Source organism: Callospermophilus lateralis, chromosome 16 (assembly GCF_048772815.1).
Source record: "Callospermophilus lateralis isolate mCalLat2 chromosome 16, mCalLat2.hap1, whole genome shotgun sequence".
NCBI lineage: Eukaryota > Metazoa > Chordata > Mammalia > Rodentia > Sciuridae > Callospermophilus > Callospermophilus lateralis.
Window position 1 is genome coordinate 91,259,171 of NC_135320.1, and position 22,495 is coordinate 91,281,665.

Sequence of the window (22,495 nt, forward strand, 5' to 3'; positions counted from 1 at the left end):
ACCTTCTCCTGACGCAGTTGCTCTCGCACAGCCTGAATGTTTGCCATCGGCACAGCCTGGATCTGCTCCTGCCGCCGCTTAGCATCCTGCAGCCAGGCGCTCAGTGGGTCTGCACTCTCACGATAGTAGCGCAGCTGGCGGCCCAGCTGTTCAAGCTCACGCTGCCGCACATCAGTCTGGGCCAGCACTGCCTGCCAGCGCTCTAGCAGCTGGGTGACCCGCTCACGCCAGCGCTCTACCTCCACGTCCCGCTCACCATGCCGCTGCTGCAGCCGCTCACCCACTTCCTGCGCCCCTCGCAGCTCATCCCTCAGGGCATCAAACACAGGCTGCTGAGCCTCCGCCTGGGCCCGTAGCTTCTGTTGGGCACAAGAGGGGTGGGTGCTGCTTCAGCTGGGGCCCCTGCTATCTCCCTGCCCCCAGTGAGGAACAAACCCTGGCACATACCTTTAGTGCAGCCTTGGTGGCCTCGAGCTCTGGGAGGGTGGAGGGCACAGCCTGGGCCTCCTTAAGCTGTTCCTCATGGGCCTTGAGAACTTCCTCAGCCCCCTGAGTGCTGCGGATCACCAGGCTGATGGTCTTGAGCCTGGCAGGGAGAGTGGGGATCAGAGCTAGGGCAGGCAGGCTCTAGAAATAAGACCTAGGTGGGGAAACTAGAGCCCCCGGAGCCACTGAGTGCCTCGGGCAAGCCCAGACCCAACCTGAGCAGAACCCTGCTGGTCAGCTAATCCTGGTGGTCACAGATTTCAGGGAGAACAAGAAACTTGAAGAGAAATCTTGGCACGGAGCTACTTAAAGCTCCAGCCTGAAGACCTGCAGAGCAGATGCTCCAGCCAGGAACAGCAGACATCAAGATCCTGGGGCAGCCAATTCTGTTTTTTTTTTTAGTTGTAGTTGAACACAATATCTTATTCATTTCTATATGGTGCTGAGAACCGAACCCAGTGCCTCACACGTGCAAGATGGGCGCTCTATCACTGAGCTGCAGCCCCAGCCCCCTGAGAGTGTAGTTCTCAGTACTCCAGCAAAATCAAGACTGGCTGAGGGGGACCTCATACCCAACAGTGAAATTTCTCTCAAATAGTGTGTTGGTATTTGTGACTAAAGGGAAGACAAAGGGCAGAAGCACTGTTTGTAATACAGTAAGCAATAAATGCCAGAATAAATGCTGAAGGCCCTGGAGTCAGGATGGACAAGGCAGAGACAGAGAGAAATCTCTTATTACACTTCTGAAAATTAATTCCTACGAATGTGTGACCTTTTATGTGTCTGCATTGAAGTGCACTGAAGTAAACAGCAAAGGAAGAATAGAAGAGGCTGGGATGGGGTGGGGCAGGAGGGCAAGTGGAAGAGGCAGAGCACCGGCATGGGCCCTTCACATCACCAAGAGCTCTGGGAAGAGCCTGATGGGAGGAGAGTGGGGAGCCAGGGGAGCCTCTTACTGCCCAGTCCCTCGACTCTCTGACCCACTGTCTCCATTCCAAAGCTCCTCCTAGGCCTTCCTCCCCAGCCTCCACCAAGAAATCCTTCTCTCAAAATCACAGAGGCCCTCTGTGAGGCAGGCTCTTCCTCCTCCGAACTTACTATCCTGGGCCATTTCCTGGTGTTCCTCTTCCTCCAGACTTGGGCCACACTGGGAGCCAAGGCTCCTCCTCAGTCCTCCCTCTACTGTACTCCCTTTTGCTCACAACTTGGACCACTCTCTGCTCTAACCCCATCTCCCCAACTCTTCCCTGAGTGCCTGCTGACCCTCCAAGTCTCCCCAGATCAGTCAGGAGCACCCATCCCCTCCACCCTTCTCTCCCCGTCACATCCCACAAAACATCATCAGGACACCCTGTGGGAGCCATCTTCAAAAAACTTCAGAGTTGGGCTGGGGACACAGCTCAGTTGATAAAGTGCTTGACTCACATACACAAGGCCCTGGGTTCAATCCCCAGAACCACACACACAAAAAAACAACAACAACAACAAAAAAACCTCACAAACATCAGACTTGGACTCTCTGCCACCCCACGGCTGCCATGCCAGTCCGAGATCACCATCTCCCAGCCCAGTCATTCAATGTCCCCAACTCATCCAACCACTCTGTCCTTCCTCTGCTCAGAATATCCCTGGTGTCACAGGCCTCCCCAGAGCCTGGCCCAGCCCAGTGCTCAGTCACTCACTTCTCCAGGTAGATGGCAGACAAGCTGCGGACCTGCTCCAGCTTGCCAAGGGTCAGCTCCAGCTCTGAGCGCAGAGTCGGGGCAGCAGGGGACGGTTCAGGCAGGGCCAGGACCTTCTCGGCCTCGGCTGAGAGTCGGGCAACCCCCTTGCCCAGCCCTTCCACCTCAGCCTGCGCTTTCTGAGGAAAGATTGGGTGGGGACACACTGATGAGCAGAGCCCAACACAAAGCACCCCCTGAAGGCTGAGGGAGGGGTAAAGTGGGATTGAGAAGCAGAGCAATGAGAAAGGGGACAGCGCCTGCCTGCTGCTCCGCGATGCGCTGGGCACACTCCCGCGCAGGCTCTTTGTCTAGTGGCAGCCGAAGACGGTGCACAGTGCGAGTCTCACAGGCCTCCAGCTGCAGCCGGATGTCCTTGAGCTCTGAGATGCAGCGCTGACAGCGAGACTCCTCCTGCTCACCTGAGGACACATTCTGGTCACTTGATTGCTGGGTCCATTGCCTGCCTGCCCTGCCCATACACCAGCCATGCCCACCCCATACCCTGCTCCAAGCTCTGTAGCAGCTGTTGGTAATGGCGGCTACAAGAGCTGTACTCGCGCTCTGCCACCAGCCGGTCCTCTGGCCCAAAGCTACCAGCATCCTGGCTGTCCCGCAGGAAGGCCTGGTAGTGCAACTCCAGGCTGCGTAGGGCTTGGCGCTGTTCCTCAGGCTTCAATGTGCGGAACTGGGGGTGGACATGGGGGTTAATGTGGGATGAGGCTAGCTGGCTCCCCAGAGGACACCACTTCCTCTTCTCCCCCAGAATGTCCATGGCCAGTGGGCAGTCATACCGTGACCAGGGACCAGGAACGGATGAGCTGCACATCACGGCTGAGGCTCTGCCATGCCAGAAGGCTCTTCATGTCCACATGCAGCTGGTGCCACAGTGCAACGAGGGCCTGGTGCTGGGCCTCCAGCCTGGCAGGTCAGGGTCACAATCAAGGGTTTTGAGGCCCTGCCCACTATCCACCCCTCCCAGTCAAGGACCCATAGGCCACCCACCTGGTGATGGCTTCCTGGGCTTCCTGGTTGGGTGGGGGCACAAGGAAGCACACGGAGGGCACAGCAGCCTCACTGCCAGAGCTGCTAAGCACTTTCCAGTGAGATGGCTGAGCAGGGCCCATCAGCTGGCACTGGTCACCCTTGTGCACAGTCACCTGGGACAGCCAGAGGTGATGACAATGTGGTCATGCTCGTGCCTCTACCCACCCCCTCCAGTTGGACCGCCCCACCTGGCTCAGCCCTCACCTCCACCTGCTTGTAATCACACACAGCCAGCAGGGGCACATGGCCTCGGATGGGGTAAGCCGGGTTGCGAGGTTTCAGCTGCACAATGGCCTTGGCTCTCTTGGCCAAGCCAGAGAGGTGCCCCTTATACTCATTCAGCTGCTCCTTCTCGTCCTGTGGAGAGGAGCAGAGCTCAGGGTCAACACATGCATATCTACCTCCAGCAAGCAGTAGACATCCCAGCACCTCCAGGATCAGGGGACTGCCAGGACTGTGGGGCCTCCCTGATGCTGGCAGTGGGGACACTGGGAGGCAGGAGGTATGGCTGGGACAGGCCCCAGGGCTTGGGCCCCAAGCAGATCCTACTCCCTGGATCTGGACTGGATGCCCTACCCCCATCCCAGGTCACCCACTATGTCCCTCAGGGAAGGGGGTCCAGCCCAGCTACACTCTGGCCCCTGCGGTGTCTCTCTTCTCCTCCCTCCCTCTTTAGGAGCAGGTCACTTGCCTCCTCCTGTCCAACCAAACCTCACCAAGGGACTGTCCAAGGCTGGGAGCTGGCAGCTGCACTACCTTCTCTCAGGTTGGCATTGAGACTGAAGTCCCAAGCTTGACAGAACAGCACTTTACAGAACCAGCTGCCCCTCACTCTTCCCTCCATTGCTGCTCACCCAGAGCACTGTGGCCCCAAGGGCTCCTCACCCCTGCCTGCAGGCACCCTGCCCAGCTCTTGTTCAGCCCTCCACAACCATGTGGCCTGTGCCGACTCCAGCCATCGGGGCCAGAAAACCAGCATTTGTGCCCAATCACAGGACTGTGACCGCCACTAACTTGGGCCTCCACCTGTGCAGGCTATAGGGGTGGGAGTTCACACCAGCTCCAGGCAGCAGCCTGCCACCAGCCTCTCAGCTCATCACACACCCACCACCCTCATCAGACCTCCCCAGCCTCTGCTGGTCCTCCATCCCCAACTCCTAGGCACCAATGCAGCCCACACCAAGTCAGTTTGTCCCTGTGCTCCTGCCTGCCTCAGCCTCACCTGGGCATCTTGCAGCAGGTCCTCAAGCCGGGTGACAGTGATGGAGCGGTCACAACTGTACTTCCTTCGCAATGTCTCCTGTAGCTTTTGCAGCTGCTCCTCAGCCTCTCGCACATCTGAGAAGAACTGAGCAGGGAAGTAGAAGATCATGCAGGGATGCCCCAGGCCCCAGAAGTGGGGAGCAGACTGAAGGGCCAAGGCTTAAGGCAAGGAGTAGCAGAGCCCAAGAGGACTGGGGAGGACTCCTGAGTGCAGGAAGCAAGTGGGGCAATCGGGGGAGGGCGAGCAGTCAGGGCCGATCCTACTGCCAAGTGTGGTCCGGAGGCACCTTCAGAGTGCTGCAGCTGGGCCACGTGGGGCAGGGGTCTCACCTGGAAGTAGGCAGTGTTCTCCTTCAGGTGAGCCTCAATACAGCAGCACAGCTGCAGCATCCAGCTCCACTGGGTCTGCAGGGCTGCCTGGAAAGACTGAAGGACAGGGACCTCCTCAGATCCCCACATGGGACCTAGGGAGGTCCACAGTACCCCATCCCCTCCCCACATACCCATCTAGGACCAGGGTGGTCCCTATCCCTCTCCCCACCCACTTGGGGCCCAGGATGTCCCCACAGCTTCTGGCCAACCTCACCTGGGGCCCAAGATGGACTCCCACAGCACCTTTCCTTCCCCACCTCTGACCCACGGTAGATCCCTTGGGGCCCATGGTGGCCCCCTCCAGCCCTACCTGCACCTAAGCGTCCATGGTATTGCCCCACGGCCCCCACATCTGGGGGCCGGTGCTGACCCCCACAGCCCTGCAGTCCCACCTCACCTCCACTGTAGGCCGGGCAGGGTGGTCCTCTCGCAGCAGTCGGTCTCCAGTATTCTGAATCTCCTTGATTTTCTTTTCCTTCAGCTCCAGTTCACGCATAAGGGCCTGATGCAAGGGAAGAGGGTCTCAGGAATAGTGTTGGAGGCAGACTGGGGTCTATAATCTTCCAACAAACACAATCCCAATCCTGTGCCAGCCTCCATGGAGCCTGAGCTGGAACTGATGGGCCACCCAAAGGCTCCCAACAGTGGGGCTGGGTGTGGACAAATGCAGGAGGGTTCTGGAAGGCCAGACAGACTCACCGAGTAGCTCTCCTTCTTGGCAGCCATGTTGGCATTGCGGTCACTCCAGTCAAAGCCCACCTCCTCCTCCTCCTTCTCATTCAGCCACATCAGCTCTTTGGTAGCAGCTGCCACAAAACCATGCAAGCTGTCCAGGAACCGGAGGCGGGCCTTGGAGGAGTTCTGCGGGCAGGCAGGGAGCATGTTAGCAGACTGCTGCCTGCCCACCTCCCCAGTCCCTGCCTGGTCCCCACTCACCAGCAGCTTGGCATACTGCAGGTCTAGTCGACCCAGGCAGTCACGGAAGGCACCCCGGGGGGCAGGGGAAAGCTGGCCCTGTAGGAGATGAGGAGGATGAGAACTGCCGGGACCAGGCCCTTGCCCACCACCTAACAGCCCACCCAAGGATGCTGCCCACCTCATCGCTGCGCGCCCGCTCGATCTTAGCCCGAAACTCCTCAATGGACTGGTGCAGGCCTCGGTGGCTACCAAGCTGTGCCTCCACACTGGGCAAGTCCACACCCCACTCAGCACTGTCCACGCGGCGCTGGTTTTCCTCCACCCAGGCCAGCAGGTCCTGCAAGTAGCGCAGGGTGGAGTCCTCCACCTCGGGTCGCCTCTGTGTGCTCTGCAGGGTCACCTGGGTCACGGGGGCTGCCACGCCTGCCTTCAGCCGGAGGTTGTACTCGGTGCGGATGGCCACCAGGCGCTCATGCAGGCGGTACACCCTGGGGCAGCAGAGGAGTCAGGAGGGTTCAGACAGGTCCCAGGCTCCCAGACGCAGGCTCCCAAACCCAGGCTCCCTGGGAAGGGCACAGGCGGACCCCACCTGCGGTACATCTGCTCGCCCTGCGGGTGCCGCCCATCCTTAAGGGTTTGCACGTCATTGAACAGCAGCCGGATCATGCCATCTGCCTTGTCCAGGTCCCGTTCCACCTCCCCTGCCCGTTGTGGCCCCTTGCCTGAGGCCAGCAGCCGGACATCCTGCAAGGTGGTCATCTGTGACTCCGAGTCTGGCCACAGGGTCATCAGTCAAGACAGCCCCCTTCACCCACTTCCCCAGCCTACAACCCAGGCCTCAGGTTACCCACTGCCCTGGGATCCCCACGTATGCTCCTGACAAACTTGTCCACATATCTATACAGGCTAGCTTTCTAAGGGGTCAGGCTCTGACCAAAGGGATCCTGCTAGATCCAAGGACCGAGGTCCTTTACAGGTTTCTTCGCGGGATCTTGGGCCTCATCCACCATTATCCACACTGTCACTTCTCTCAGTGGGATCCTGCCCAGACCCACACAGACAGCCCTGCACCTTCTGAGCCCCACACTCAGCCAGCAGGCAGTAGGACTGGGCATCTCCCCACCACCCCTCTCCCAGTGTTAAGCTGCTGTTGGGATGGGGTGAGCCTGCAAGAGGGCAGACCAGCCTCTTTGGTGCCCTGCCTGGTACAAAGAGGCCAGTTCTGCCCACAGCAGGAGATCACAGTTGCCCCCGCCCCTGCGTGGGGAGGAGCTAGGCCTGGTTTCTCCCTCCCAGTGCCCCACCCTGCCCACAGAGCCCAGTTAGTCATAGCCCTGGCTGCAGGGCAGGACTGGCTTGGGGTTCCTCCCACCTCCCAAGCCCGCCCCACACCCCTCCCTTCCCCTCCCCCTCACCGACTGCAGAAGGGCGTCGGCCTGGTTCAACTGCTCCTCGCAAAGCCCAGCCTCCATCTGTAATTTGCTCACAATGCGCTGAAGACACTCCAGCCTGCAGCCCAAAACACAAGACCACAGACTGTGAGCTGGTGGGCCCACCATGCCCCCTGGCCAGAGAGCAGCTCCCCTCTGCTCTGCCTTCCCTGCCTGCCTAGGGCCCACTGTCCTGCTGGCCAGGAACTCTGGAGCTTGGGTTCCCCAGCCTGGGGGGGGATTTCCTCCCCAGGCAGTGACTCACCCTGGGGTGGCTTCCCTGCCACCACAAGGCCCCACCCACCAGCAGCCTCCCCACACCTACCTCTCAAACTCGCTCCTAAGCTGCTTCTCCCGCTCCAGAATGGCCACGTGTAGCTTGCCCCACTCCTTCTCCACATCCAAGGGGTGGTAGCCAGGGGGTACTTTGAGTTGGCCTGCTTGCACGGCTCCCTAAGATCAGGGACAGAACTAATAAGGCCCAAGCTGCAAATGGTGAGAGTGTTGGGCCCCGAGGTCCCTAGCCCTCCAAACTTGAAACAGCCCTGGTCCCAAAAGTTCAAGCCACACTCTTGAGGGGACCCCAGGCCCTGGGGCTCTAGGGAGCTGCACTCACCTCACCTCCCCAGGGGATGCCCCCCTCGCCACACTCAGGGGCACCCCAGTCACTTCCCTACAGCACACCCTACTCACCATCCTGGGGCACACCCACTTACTTCTAGGGACTGGTAGATGCCCTTGGACCTGTTCTTGTCGGCCTCCTTGGCTGGAAGCTCTGTCTCCTTAAACTTCAAGAACTGGCACCAAAGGATCTGTGGGGACAAGGCTCGTCAGCAGCCCTGCCAAGGCAGACACAGGACCCCGGCCCAAGTGGGTAGGCCCACCTCAATCTCTTCAAAGCTGGAGGGGAACTTGCGCTCCTCGAAGGCAGCAGTGTGGTGCCGTATCCACTGCAGCAGCAGCAGCACCAGCTCCCGGTACTCCTGCCATCGAAGGTGCAGCTCCTGTGAGCACATGAGTGAGCAGCTGTTGGAGAGCAACGGGGCTCAGGACACACTCCCCACCCTCCCTGGGGCATCACTCACATTAGCCCTCACCCCATCCTGGGCGCCCGGCACACGGGGCATGGCGTCATACAAGGACGAGACGTAGGTGATGATGGACTTCTCATCAGGCTGAGGGACATCCACATCTGTAGGGGAGGACAGAGTCACAGAGCCTGTGTGGACATGGGGAAGGGGAAGAGGAAGGGAGGAGGGCCAGCAGCTCCTACCCTCGGGGTCCAGAAGCCGAGTCACTCCTAGGTCCCGCTCTGCTACAGAGAAGGCCTGGTCCAGGTTCTCCAGGTTGGTTTGATGGTACACCTTATTCATGTCTATGAGCATGGGCCTGCGGATGAAGGCGCAGGTGAGGCAGGCTGGGCCAGGGGCGTCAGCGTGACTCCTTCACGCACCCCGGCAGACACAGTCCCAACCCCACACTTAACCTGAAAAATCTGACACACATTAACACCCCAATCCTGCCCACACAGACAGACCTGAATGGACCCCACTGCCCCACCCTCCAAGAGCCCCAGAGGCTTATAGTGGGGATAGTCTCAGATGCAGTGCACTGAGTAGGGATATAGTCAACCTGGGCTCCCTGAAGCCTCCTTGCCTGTCAGGCCCCTTCTGAGGTGTCCACATGAGCAAGACCAGCATCTCACTGTCCTACAGGCTTCAAGGAACAGTGGTGCTCCTAAGAACTCAGAAAGAATGGGGCTGGGCCTGCTCACTGGCACCTCGCAGAGGTGGCTGGCTGGCTGGCTGGCATTCATACCTGCAGGCGCCAAGTTCCCATCAGTGGCAGACATCCCTCCTGCCACCCTCTTTGCCCTGACTTGTTTGAAGTTGCCCAGCTGAGGTGCCCCAGACCCACAGCCCCCCTCCACCTGCTGGGGCCACGTACTTGTGCCGGTGGATAATGGCATTGAAGAGGCGGCCGTCACGCCAGCTGGAAGTAAAATTGTCGCAGCGTAGGCCCTGGTAGCCCTCCACCATGCGCTGTGACCACAGCAGCAGCTTCTCCTTGGCTGTCATGTCCTCTGACTGCCCGCTCACCTGGATGTCTGAGATCTGCCCCACACAGTAAACAGAAGGCAGAGGCTCAGCTCTGGCCACCCAGGTTGACCAGCTGGCCACCCTGTGTGATACCCATGATCACTTGCATGGGAGCAGGGGTGGCTCAGCACCCAACTAGGGTATATAGGGGTCACCAGGCCCCAGGTGAGGTACAGTGGGGCCCCCAGGGTTCTTTCCCACTGAGATACATGGAAGACCAAAAGCCCAGGCCACTCCAGCCAGCAACTGCCACAGAATAAGTCAGTGCCCCAACCCCACTAACACCACATGGTAGACACTCTGGATTCTCCTTAGCTAGAGAAGCCTGGGATACACCCTCCACATCCGGAGGCTAGTACAGAGTACAGCTGGTAGACAGCAGGCACAAGAAGGGTAGCTGAAGACCCCCAGAGCCTTCCCAGAACCCCCAACCCCCAAACCTAGAAAAGGCTGTTGAGGTGGCATGTGGGGACAGGTCAAGGCCTCCTCTCTGGTTGCAGGCCAGGGTGGGGAGTCTCTGGGGGCTGGGCAGGATGTATGCCTGATACTCTGTCCAATCTCAGGCCTGGGTCTGCCAGTCTACCTGCTGTCAGTACATCTGCCAACCTATCCCTAAGGTCTGCCGGCCTGCCAGCCTGTGACTCAGCTGCCGTGCCAGCCTAGCTCTTCTGCCTAGATCTCAGATTTGTGGCTTCCTGTGCGGCCAGCACAGGCAATGGTGAGTCAGCCAGGGCAGCCCCTGCAGCTCCAGAAGCTTCTCCAGGGCAGCCAGGAGAGAACACATTCTTCTCCAAGGAGGCTCTGCCGGCCCTGCCTAGCTGGGGCCAGAGGGCACAGGACAGGCAGCTCTGGGAGAGAAGCCTGAGCCTTCAAGCTACAAGCCAGCCCAGGGCTGGGCTGATAGGAAAACACCTCCTCCTGAGCATACTCCAGCCAGAAATCAAGCCAGCTAACCAGTCAAAGAGCCCACAGCAACCCCAGAGACATCTAGGGCAGCCACTTTACCTGGAAGTGCAGGATGATTGTCCAGATCAGGCCTAGGGTAAGCTTAGGATTGCCATCAGCGATGTCATCATTCCTGATGTTCACCAACTTCACCTGTGAGCAAATAGCTCTCAGTCACAGCTCACTGGGCAGCATCTCAGGAAGGGTACCTGGGGTCTACAGCCTGTAGCTGGCTGACAGCCTTACCTGGCGGTGCCGGAGGTAGTCCAGGGCAATCTGGACATTCTGCAGCTTATGGAAGCGCATCCTCCCCTTCTCCCGGGGCTGAGAGGAGGCATGGCATAGTCAACATCAACATGGCAGCTGCAGTCCCAGCCCCATCCCCCCAGTACCCCCAAAGCAGCTGCAACAACTAAACCAAGGTCTACCCCAATGGGTCAGCAGCCCCTCACACATCCCAGATTCACCCTCCCCAGTTGCAAAAAGGAGGCCATCAGCCCAGGGGCCAGGAAGGGCTTGGGCCCAGGTCCAGCAGGGGCTTGGGAAACCAACCCAGGCTGTGGGAAGGAAGGAAGGGGGTGGGGAGAAGACAATAGCCAGGAAGCTGTGGGTGGAGGGCAGTGGCACTGGAGGTGTGTCCTCCTGCCCAGTGATGGCAGCCACTTCTTTTCATGGGTCCCAGGCCCAGTCCCAGGTATAGCAGCAGGCAGGACAGCAGGCAGCTTGAAGCACAGCCATCTACCCGCCCAAGAGCCAGGAGTGGGTCGGGCCAGACTAGCTGCCAGCCCAGGTGAGTTGGGCTCCACAGTCTCAGGGAGCCCATGTGCCTCTGTGGCCAACGGGCACAACCACTCACCAGACGTAAGCTCCTGATTACGTCCCGCTCCCTCGGCTGCCCAGCCAGAGCAGAGCAAAGGGTAAAGGGCAGAGGTCAAGATTCAGAGTCCAAGCAGCAGAGAAACCAAAGCAGAGCAGAGCGTGAGGTTACTGTGTTAGGACTCCAATGCAGAAGACAGCAGCCCATAGCACAGGGGTCGTGGCCACTCCCAAGCCAGGCTGTCAGCTGTGATGCCAACACCCTGGACGTGAAGGCACAGTGGGGGGACTGCTTCCAAGGAGAAGGCAGGAGGGGGCTGAGCTAGACACAGTTTGGGCAGTCAGGAAAGACCTCAGGGAGATAAGGCAGGCAGGGGCATTGAAGGTGATGCTGGCAGGACCACAGAGAAGGGCAGGGGCACATACCAGGCTGTCCCCAGAGAGGACCTCCAGTAGAGAGATGAGGTTGTGGCCATCGCGAAGGTCTTCATAAAGGTCACTGATGTGCCTTTGGGCCTGTGGGAACAGCAGGGCTAGAGTGGCCACAAATTCCCCAGGGCCACCAAGAGCCCAGAGACAGGGGCAGAGAAAAGTACTGGGCACTGGCACCAAGGGGAAAGAGGCAGGGGCATGAATCATGCTCATGCCTCTGCTTAGGCACCTACCTCTGCCCTCCAGTGCTACAGCAGAGACCAAAGGAAGAGAAGGAAAGAGACGGAGCGGAGCGTGGGAGGAGAGGACAGAAAATAACAGGTTTCAGAGATGAAAGGGGAATGCAGCAGTGGAGGACACCCTGGGGCAGGGGCCATCTGCCGCCCTTCCCTCCTCCACTCACAAGCAGGTGCCACCAACCTTGATGAGGTGTTTGTTGACCCACTTGGTGAAGGTTTTCTTCTGCACACGGTCCCGCTCATCTGGGGAAGACAAGTCCAGTTAAGCTGGGGCCTGGGAAAAGCCCAGGGAGGCCCCAAGAGGTGACCATAGTGCAGACATGAAAGCTTGGCTGGCCAAATCCTGCCTGAGGAAGGCCCTACAACAGCCCCAGCCTTGATGCCCACCTCAGGCCTCTCCCAGAGCACATAAACCCTCCTCCTCCGGCATGGCCAGGACATCATACACCCAGGCCCAGCAGCCCTGGTCCAGGCAGGGGGCTAGGCCCAAAGTGCCTCTGCTCAATCTCCCTATTGTCTCCCAAGAAGATGGGAGGTCCAGAGCTGCTGCATCAGGGTGCACAAGTCAAAGCCTGTCCCGCCCCACACGCTGCCTCTACATGAGGCTAAACAGGGACACAGCAGGGCCAGGGCTAGGCCCCGTTGGAGTACTGTAGGGGAAGCTGTGTCCCCCTGACAGGGCCATGGGCCTCCCCTCCCTGCCACTCTGATCCCACACTAAAGTCTCAGAAGCCAATCTGTGTTGAGCACGGGCAGTTGGCCCCCTCATCTGAGTCTGGCCCCAAACCCAGACCCCCAGTCCACGTCCACACCTCCCACCTAGGGCAAGGGCTTCCTGCCACAGAAGACATTATTTTCTGCTGCAGAGGCCTGCCCTGCCCAGAGGGTGTACCCACTACCTTTCTTGCCCTCAGAGGCCCTGAGCACAGCCAGGTAGAGGTTGTCCTCAGAGCTGGTTCTCTTGCCACCCAGGCCCTCAGGCTCGGGCACCCGGAGCCGATGCTGAGACATGGTGCTGCCGGCCCCTGACTCTTAGTCTCTCAGCCCCCAGGTGCTGTTGCTCTGAGCAGCCCCTCGTGGCACACAGACTGCTGAAGGCTGGCGGCTGCACTGGATGCAAACTCCACACAGGCTCAACTCATAGCCCTAGTCGCAGCGGCTGCGGCCACTCCCTACAGGCTGTACTCCCCAGCAAGGCTGCCCCGCCCCTAGAGCCCCACCTCACTCAGTCCCCCAGAGGGGAGTGTCCCAGCGGGAAGGAGGAAGGCAGCCCCTCCCCCACAGCCACACCCTCAGTAGCCAGAAACAGGAAACTGGGGTTTCCTCACCCACCCTGCCACAGCAGCAGGACCTGGGGGTGCAGGGGAGGGGCTGGCACTGGTACCAGGACCCCAGAGAATTCACCAACCCCACAGCCACCCAGAATGAGCCTTCATCACACAGGGAATGGAGAAGGGTCCCCAGAGAGCTACGGGAAAAGCTAAGGCCACACCCATTCTCAGAGAACACTACAGTCACTCCTTGGCTGGCCCACCTTCCTGCTGGGTCTGGCTCTAACAGGAACCCCCAACCTGTGTGACACCTTGGGGGAGGGAGCCCACTGCCCCTCGGTTTCCTAGAGCTCCCCAGCTCACACCTTCTCAGACCTACAGTAAGAAAGACCATGCCCTATCCCCCCCCCCCCCATCTAGGCTCAAGGGCCTGCCTGGCTCCTGCAAGATCCTTTAGGGACCGGCAGAAGCCCAGCCCAGGCAAGCCAGGCAGAGCACACCTCAGGCAAGAACAGAGCATAGCAGAGCTCTGACTCATCCAAGTAGGCCAGTCCAGCCGAACTGCAAGGACCTCTCCCCTGGGGGAAATGCTGGGGCAGAGGGGAGCACCCCAAGGGGCACAGCCAGTGAGTCAGAGTTGGGGAGGGGCCCCCAGGCACTGTGACTCACTCAAAAGGAAACCGCACCTGGGGGCAGGATGGATAGGGGGCTGTTTGCAGCTGGGTGAGGCTCAGAGATAGCAGCTGCTCCAGGTTGTAAAAATATAGAGGATCTGGGCAAAGGGTACAGGGGCCTCTGGATCTCTCAGGTCAGCGGACAGAGCGGCCTATGGCCAGCATCTAGAACTGCCCAGCCCAACCAACTGCTGTAGGAAAGAATGCACCACCCAACCACAAGAATTTTCCAGTCCACGCATCTGGCTTGATGTGCTCCAGCTGTGAGCTGTGGAGGAACACCCCCCTCCCACAGCACACAATTCTGGGGAAAGCTCACACCATTCCCTATGCTTGCTGCTCCCTGCGGCCACAAGAGGGCACCAAAACCCCACTGGCCCAGGGTCTTGAGCCAGGCCTCCACCCTAATGCCTAAGAGCAAGGCTAGCTCCCAGGATTCTGCCATACTTCTTACACCCCCAACCTCTGAGAGTACCCCTCAGCCTCCAACAGGAGACCTTCCTGTTCTGCCCCATCTGGCCCAGCAGCTCCCATAACCCTAGTAGACATCAACTCCTTAACCTCCAAAATCCCCAATCTGACTCCACACTAGTCAGGGCTGCTACAGTGTGCTTGAGAGCTTCTCACACTCACACGTGCCCACCCCTCCCCAGGCAGGGCCCTCCTGAGCAAGAAGCTTGTCCTACTGGGGAACCACACTCGCAGTAACAGGGTGAGTTTCTGCTGCAGGAGCAGGCCGTCATTCTGTTGAGGCACACAAACACCCATGCTTCTGGGAATGGGCCAGAGATGGGCACAGGGCATTCAGGCAACAGCTGGAACTTGGGGGAGCCAGTACTGGATACCCATGATGCATGTGGGCCCTCTCCCCATGCTCCAACCAAGCCCATTCTCCAGGCTTCTTCCTGCTCCCAGGCCAGCTCCAGCACCCCTCCCCCTGGCAGCAGTCCTGCCTCTGGGTGCCTTCCTTCCTTTCACCTTTCAGGAACTAGAACTTCAAGCTCTTCCTCAACCCCTCCCTCCTGACCTGCCTACTCCTTACCCCTGGCTGCAGATGCCCCTCCCTCCTAATCACTAATGAAAGGAAACTTCCCCTAGACTGATAGGAGTCCTCATCTGTCCTCAGCCTGGCCAAGTCGGCTCCCCAAGCCTACTGTATACCTCAGGGGCCTCTCCCACCTGTCTGACCGGGCCCCGGGGCTCCCAGTACTGTACTCTAGCAATCCTTTCTGACCCCTGTACAGTCCAAGGCAGTTGACCCTCAGCACCAGCTCAGTCCCCCCACAGCCCTCTGAGAAGGATCACTCCCTCTTTCCACAGCCCAGCCAACTCGGTCCTGGGATGGAAACCCCAATGAGTGGGAGGGCACCTGGAGCCGGAAGGCCTTGGGTCCCGCCCCCAGCACCTCCCTCCCTCCCCCTGCTCCGGGCTCCCTTGGCTGTAGCCCTCTGCCCCACCCACCTCCCACGGATACTCCAGAGGCAAGCCAACCAGCATGGACTTCATCACCCCGCCCCACGGCTTCCTCCCCCAAGTGTTTCCGCCTCCTTCCCCAGGTGTTTCCGGAGTCCGGAGGCGGGGCTGCACCTGGGCCAGACCCGACCCCTATCCAAGGCCCCACCTGGTGAGAGCGTCTGCCGCCCAGTCCCTTCAGCCCGGCCACCTAAGGGTGCACCCACCTACGCAGCACAGCTGTCCGTAGAGATAGCCCCTGCGTGCACTCTCGCAGCCCCCGTCCAGCCATCGCGGCAGCTCTAACACAACCTCCCTCTGACCGTAGAAGGCGCCGCCCGCCCCCCGGGTGCCTGATGCAGCCATGAGCCCTAGGCGCCCTCGGTCGTCCAGGGATCATACAGCAAGTCCTGCTCCCAGGCTGTGCGAAAGGGCCCGGCTCAGCTCGCCACATCCTCCTCCGCCCGTTGGGCGCCAGGCCCAGACCCGAAGAACCTGCCCCTGCGGGCGCCCCGCCCAGCACGGGTCAGGAAGCCGCGCCCAAGCCCACGAAATGCATCCCCCCCCTCCACGGCCCCTAGACCCCTACGGGGGTGGGGGTAGGGCTGCCCTCCGGGACAAGGAAGCTTAGAAACTGTCCAGGGCCCCTATGATCCACCTCTCGGAGACCTCTCCCAGCAGGATGCCAGCAGGGGCTGGGGCTGGGGCAGGAATGGGGGGGGCGGGGTAGACACTGCAGAGATGGTGGGCAGAGAATAGCAAGAACAGAACTGAGTTAAGCCACATGCAACAAGAGGCAAGGGGAAGCTCCTTTCCCACGTGTGGACAGGCCACAAAACTGGGTGTCAAGGAAGGGAGGGCCAGTGGCAGGTCCCCAACCAAAAATCTCTTGAGTACTAGAAACCCTCCATCTGTGCATTCTATTGAAACTTCCCACCAGTAACTGAGTCACCAACTCCAGGGAACCCTAGGGAACCCCAGGACCATGCCTGGAAGCCAAGCGAATTCAGATTCAAGTCGTGGAGATCCTACCCCTGAGGATGAGACCCATTAGGCCCACTAGGGGGCAGCCTGGCCACTCCCCGACAAAGGCGAATCCAGCCGGGAGGTGAGCTCCATTAGGACAGTCCCTCTGGCCAGAAGCCCCGGTGCAGAGCTGCCCAATTCCCATGGGCTGTTCATGATCCATTCACTTCAGCCCCACCCCATCCTGTGCTGGGCATAGGCGCCTCGGACTATAGCCCAGGAGCTGGTGACTTTGAGCAGGGGGAGGGCAGATCACAGCCTGCCAGTCTGTCGCAAAGCTGGTTCTGGGCCTTGACCCTGGCTGTAGGCACTAGGCACCTGCCGCACCTCTGTGCAGCTAAATCCCACACTCTGAGGGCAGGGGAAGCTACTGTGCAGGGCCACCCCCACCTTGGTCCCGCCCAGAACAGCCCAGTGCACCTGCCACTGTGGATTCTGTGTTCACGTCCCTGCTGAGGAGGGGGCTTCCTTGAAGAGGCAGGCACTGCTGCACCCAAAGCCTACCCCCTGGGTCTCACCCCAGCTTCTCCTTCCACCTACCTGCCCAGATCAGACTCCAGGCTAATGACAACTGCAGTGCTCCGCCCTGCCACACCCAGGGAAGCAGGGCAGCAGACACACTTTCACAAAACACTGGTGTTTCACTCAGAGACGCAAGAGGCGGGGTGGGAGGGAGGTGAACCCTCCGCCCCCAACCCTACTAGCATCCCCATGGTAAGGTGGTGGCGGATGGCAGCGGCTGAGGCAAGGGCGCTTACCTTGCTCATCCTGCACCTGCCGACGCCCCCTGCGCCAGTGCCACACAGCAGCCAGGGTGACTACGTGGCCCACGACTACCAAGGAGGGAAACAGGCTGCCTGTCGGCTCCATGGCTGCCACAAGGAACAGGCAGAGCCGCCTCAGTGCACCAGCGACTGGCTGCTGTGAAGGCTGACAGCGCCTCCCTGTGTGAAGGGCGAGGACGGGATGCCCCAAGGACTAGAGCTCAGCGCCCGCAGGCTGCCTTGCCCGCAGGGACCGCCCTACAGCACTATCCACGGGCAGCCAGGAGACCATCCGGTCTGCTGCTGCACACACTGTGCTCCAGCCCAGCCTGGGCCCGCCCTCCTCCCTCCAGTGGCTCTTGGCCGCTCCCCACACGGCCCGGCTCAGCTGTCCCTACTCCGTACGGCCGACGCTCAAGGTTAGCTGGAGCCTTAACCCCTGCCTACCCACGGCCACACCCGCCAGGAGGAGGGGCCTGTAGGATGCGGCTGCCAAGCCGCAGCCCCCCAGCCTAGCCTGCGCAGCCTCAATCTGGGTCCTCCCTCCCAAAGGAAGCCCAGTCTGGCCCCTTGCCCCCACAGAAGGAGTGCTGAGCCCCCATTCTTCTTTCAATGGTGTCCCCTGGGGACATGGCCAGACACCAAGGGCGTATTAATTCCAACACTCCAGTCCTAGCAGCCCACCCCAGGTCTGCAGCTGACCCCACCAAGCTCAAAGACATGTGGACTCCTCACAAGCCTCAAGCCCCCATAGGGCCTCAGACAGGGCAGAGGGAGAGGCTGGGTGCGGCTGGGAAGCAGGCTGGTGGGGGGGGAGTACACAGCCCCTCACCTCTAGCCCCAGGCACTGTGGCCCCAGCCCAGCTGGGTTCTCCACAAAGACTTTCAAAGGATTGCCCCACCTACCGGGCACGATCTTCATTGGGGACAGCAACAGGAGCCCACAGGGTGGACAGGGAGCGGGCGAGGGGTGTGGGGAGGGTCACAGGCCCCTTAGAGGCAGCAAGCCCGGCAGCAGCAGCAGCAGAGGCGAGGTGGGAGGAGGGCACAACCGTGTGGCTGCTGTCAGCAGCAGTCCATGGGGGAGGGGAGTGGTGGGCAGGGGGCCCAGGGGGATATAAATATCCGAGGAGGGCAAGCAAGGCCCGTCACTCGTCCAGACTTAGAACATGACGTGAACAGTAAGGACACTCAGGCCTGGGGCTCACTGGAGTCCCAACCAGCTGGGCAGCGCCACTGACATGCACACCCTTGCTCCCACGGTAATGCTATAATAAGGAGCTGCCTGGCCTCAGGACCCCCCTCGGAACAAGACACAGGGGCTAGAGCTCATGTGGCCCATGCCCTGCCCACCTCATAGGGTGCTCTTGGGAAGCATCAAATGGACCAATGTGGTGACACGCCCCTTTCTCCCAGAGGGCCCTGCGCAAAGTCATTCAATACCACACCTGGCCTCAGGGTGGACAAGACAGTCTCCCCAAGGTCACACTACCAGCCAGAGACCCAGGCAGCCCCAAATTGGGGTCCAGGCCACATGAACAAGTGCTCACCCCATGTCTCTGGGCTGCCCCTCTTCACCCGAGGCCTGTCTCCTGGTGTTCCCATGTGGTCTGGATAGGGAAAGCCCTCCCGAGATACCACAGCAATATCCTATTTTGTGGAAAACAGGGGTCAGAGGTCCTGTCAGCAGGCAGTCCACACCACATCCCCGTATCCTGTGCTGGCCCAGATCCTAGCACACCTGGGGAAACGGATGTGTGTGTACACAACTGTGTATGAAGGGGATACAGTCCTGACCCTCTCCTCCTAGGGTAGCGTTTTGTAGCGTTTCCTGTGCCAAGCACCATTCTGTTTTAATCTCCAGCACCCCCTACAAGTGAGTCCTATGCCACGAATGTATCATGAACATGAGAAAACCAAGGCAGGAACACCATGAGGAGCTGGCCCATGGCAAGCCTTCAGCAAAGCACAGCAAACCAGTCTTGGTCCCTGACTGCCAGGGTGGGTACCCTGTCCATGATGGGGAGAAGGGATGGGGGCTGAGGAAAAGACTGGGCCCACCTGAGCCCCTGCTCTCCAGCCCCACACTTCAGAAACATTTTAGTGGCCTGCTCTAGGCAGCCAAGGATTGTACTTGGCTCAAGAAGCCCAGAGCACCAAGGACACTAGCTACCTTAAAGGCAGGCCAGAGAGGGTCCAAATCCCAGCCCAGCCCAGCCCAGCCCAGTCCAGCCCACAGCAGCAGATGACCAGACGTGGACAGGAGCTGAACCAGGCAGGCACAGTTCTTGGCCCTCTGACCTAGCCACATGCATGGACTCAGAGGAGCCTGTGAATCCCCTGCTTGGGTGAGAAGTGGTTCCCAGAGAAAGAAATGCCCCAGGCTGTGAGCAGCCCCTCCACTAACTTCCACTATTCTGGAACACCCCACATTCCACACACACACCCAGGGGCAGCTCTGAGGAGGCCGTCTCATCCTTGCAACCACATTCTGATGCCCAAGGACCCAGAAACTGAGGAAAGGGGGCAACTCAGGGTCATGTAGCAGGCTGCCAAGGACAGCCCCATCCCTGTTGGAGGCCTTGATCCCTTTACTTTCTCTGTAGCCCAGGCTGCTCCTATGCCCTACCTTGGCCCAGCTGGATCAGCTCCTCCATGCTGTACCTGTCCATGGCTGCTGGCTGGGTCAGGCTGCTCTCAGAGAGGAAAGCAAGGCAGGAAGGAGGGAAGGGGTGGAGGGTTTGCTCCTACCCTGGCCTCCCCACCCAGCTCTGGGAGCAGTGGCTCCTCCTCACAGCCACCCCTTAGTCAGAGAGCTGAGCAGGGACCAACGGGCCAGACCAGCCCAGGCAGACCAGCCTGGAGTGCAGGAGACAGGCCTGCCTCAGTCCCTGAGCCCTGGGTCTCAGCCCAGTGGTCTTGCCTACTGAGCCTGCCCCCACCCCACTCACCCACAGCCTCCTCTTCCCTCCACAGGCCCCACCAGCCCAGCCCGGTCACCCCACCCACCCACATTCCAGGCATCCCTGTGCCCAGTGCATTCCACGCAGCCATGTGGAAGCAGAGTCCCACACTTCTCTACCCATCAACACCTACATTCCCTCAGCCCCCAAGGCCACTTGCTTACTCTGCCTGAGTCCTCCACAACCAGCTCAGTTCCCAGGCACTATGGTCTCCACCCTGAGCAAATGTGATACCTTCCTATCTGTCCATACATCTCTCCAGTTGTACAGGACCTGGGAGAGACAAACCTAATCCTCCAGAACCTGGGTAGAAACCTGCCCGAGATCTGCACAGTTCCCCCACAACAAGCAAGATGACCCCTGTGCACCTTCCCCAGAAATTGCCAGGACCCATAGCCCACCCTAAGCAGGTGCTATGTAGCTGTGAAGAGGACAAGGCAGCTCCATGTCTCCTCTGCTATGGAGGGCCACGTGGGAAAGTCAGGCTGTGCAGCTTGCATGTCTATGTAGAGAGGAGAAGCCATGTCCATGTGTGGCCATCTGCTTACGCTGCATGACATCCCTTCAGGAAGACAGGCTCTCAAAGCATTTTCTCTACACACTTCTGGATTCATTATGAATTCTGAGCCAGGCAAAGTATTATTATTTGGAGTATAAACCACTCACATATAAACCACTCCAGTAGCTTTCTACCATGAAGGGAGACTCCAGGAGAGGCCTTCCTGTACCCTTACCCTCTGGCCCAGGCCTCCCTCCTTGGGGCAGCTCTGGGCAGGCAGCTCCTCCTCACCTATCAGACCTTGGCTGTGGGTGCCTCCACAGAGGGCCCTTCCGATCACTCTCCCTTCACCCAGTTCATCCCTGTATGTCTGGGGGCTCTCTGGGGCGGAGGCTCAGTCTGTGCCTCACCATGAGGTAGACATACTCCTACCCAGTATGCCATTGAGGATCCCACCCCAAGATGAGCATACCATTAGGGCACAGGAGAGAGTGAGGCCTCACAGCAGGTACCCCAGCTTGCCCTGCCAGGCCTGTGGCTCCCTGGTCAGGGCTCAGTGGCACAGCTCATCTTGACATTCTGGTGACCAGCACAGCTCCTGACCACCTCTGAGCCTAGAGTCTGCAGGGTGGGGGTGACATATCCCCTACCCCCTCCCACCGTGCCTCTTGGTTGTGTGGCTCAGATTCCCTGTTGCATGGAGAGGACTGAGTGTCCCCCATGACTGGATGCCAGGAGGGGCCGGGTTATGGGAAAGATGGGGTCTCTGTGGCTTATTATTCATTTACTTTTAAAATAAGAAGCTGATAGTTTTAGATGTCCTCAGAACTGCCCCAACCTGTATGTGAAGCCATCATGCCTCTGCCACCAACATGGGCCTAGGGGCACAGCTCTGGCCCCAAACCACACCCAAAGCCCCATGCTCAGTCCTGCAGGGTGAAGGGGAGGAAGAGGGCCGCCTGCGCCCTGACTCAGCCTGAAGCTGGAACTCATTTCCTGTTGGAAACTCTGAGCTGCCACTAGGACGGCTGTGGCTGGGAAGGGAAGACTGAGTCACCTCTGTTGGGGGTGGGGATGCCCTCCACTCTGCCCACTGTGGCCACACCCAGAACCCCTCCAGGCACTACTGCCAACTGCCTGCCCAGCTGGCCCCGCCTGACTAGCAAGAAGGAAGGAAGGGGAGAAAAGGAGGGGAGGGCTCCCTCCCACTCACCACACCCACACCAGAGAATGGAAGAGGCCATTCCACCCTGAGGCTGAGGGTGGGCAGGGGCCCCAGATCGGGAAAGGCCCCAGATGAAGGCCCGTGAGTTAAGATCCGGAGTGCTGGCCAAGCACTCTTCTCTTCATGCCTCCGCCCCGTGATATGGTGACCCGTTTACAGGGAAGCTGAAGAGGCCACTGACTTGCCCAAGGCCATGGAGAGAGCTGGAAGCCAGCCGCCATCCCACAACCTCCCTGACCCTTCAGATGTGCTCCTTTAGCAAGGCTTTAGTGATCCCACCAGACAGGCCAGAACCAGAACTCCTTTTCCTCAGCACTCGCCCAAGCTGTGCCCGGCATGGGGCCTGCACCTGGATCCCCTCACTCTGGTTCCCCTGCAAACTCCTGCCTGCCTTGTTAGCCTCAGCCCAGGCTCTCTTTCCAGCCCTCCAGAGACTAAGCCTCTCCCCAGGTGTCCAGTCATAAAGATGGAGTGGGGACCAACCCTGCCTTGTACTGAGGGGTCCAGGCTGTCCTGAGTTGGCAATGAGTGCAGTGTGCCCCAGGAGAACACGTAAGCCTTAGGCACAGGACACCTCTGCCCACCTGGGTCAGGCAGACCAGGAGCTTAGGGTCAGAGGGAAGGGGTCTCTGGTAGTCCCTGGGCTGCAGGACCGATCCTTTTCTCTGACACCTGGTTCCCAACTGGGAAGGACTTACCTGACCCTGTGCCAGGCCCAGGACCCCTACCCTACAAGTGGACACTCCTTCCTGGGTTCTGTTCCTCTACCACTAGGCCATGGCCAACCCTAACCCAGCCAGGCATCCAGTCATGGGGGACACTCAGTCCTCTCCATGCAACAGGGAATCTGAGC

At 59.7% G+C, this 22,495-nt stretch overlaps 1 protein-coding gene across 17 annotated transcripts in view; it reads right to left on the bottom strand.

The window, feature by feature from the left end:
- Positions 1-22,495, bottom strand: part of Plec (plectin) — a 56,065-nt gene that overhangs the window by 12,445 nt on the left and 21,125 nt on the right. For 4 of the 17 annotated variants that reach the window (XM_076836412.2, XM_076836421.2, XM_076836423.2 and 1 more), the window contains exons 2-28: positions 11,950-12,011; positions 11,763-11,777; positions 11,524-11,613; positions 10,528-10,605; positions 10,342-10,434; positions 9,185-9,351; positions 8,511-8,626; positions 8,323-8,429; positions 8,122-8,241; positions 7,954-8,049; positions 7,563-7,690; positions 7,223-7,316; positions 6,397-6,551; positions 5,986-6,295; positions 5,826-5,903; positions 5,589-5,750; positions 5,287-5,391; positions 4,848-4,943; positions 4,477-4,602; positions 3,459-3,611; positions 3,213-3,367; positions 3,002-3,128; positions 2,712-2,895; positions 2,472-2,629; positions 2,169-2,347; positions 448-586; positions 3-359 (exon numbers count right to left, since the gene is read on the bottom strand). In XM_076836412.2, the coding sequence (XP_076692527.2) occupies positions 3-359; positions 448-586; positions 2,169-2,347; positions 2,472-2,629; positions 2,712-2,895; positions 3,002-3,128; positions 3,213-3,367; positions 3,459-3,611; positions 4,477-4,602; positions 4,848-4,943; positions 5,287-5,391; positions 5,589-5,750; positions 5,826-5,903; positions 5,986-6,295; positions 6,397-6,551; positions 7,223-7,316; positions 7,563-7,690; positions 7,954-8,049; positions 8,122-8,241; positions 8,323-8,429; positions 8,511-8,626; positions 9,185-9,351; positions 10,342-10,434; positions 10,528-10,605; positions 11,524-11,613; positions 11,763-11,777; positions 11,950-12,011 (3,650 nt within the window). Of the gene's footprint in view, positions 1-2; positions 360-447; positions 587-2,168; positions 2,348-2,471; positions 2,630-2,711; positions 2,896-3,001; positions 3,129-3,212; positions 3,368-3,458; positions 3,612-4,476; positions 4,603-4,847; positions 4,944-5,286; positions 5,392-5,588; positions 5,751-5,825; positions 5,904-5,985; positions 6,296-6,396; positions 6,552-7,222; positions 7,317-7,562; positions 7,691-7,953; positions 8,050-8,121; positions 8,242-8,322; positions 8,430-8,510; positions 8,627-9,184; positions 9,352-10,341; positions 10,435-10,527; positions 10,606-11,523; positions 11,614-11,762; positions 11,778-11,949; positions 12,012-12,667; positions 12,921-15,392; positions 15,579-16,949; positions 17,217-17,861; positions 18,004-22,495 lie in introns of those variants that run through there. The other 13 variants (XM_076836427.2, XM_076836414.2, XM_076836422.2 and 10 more) reach the window with 10 other exon arrangements.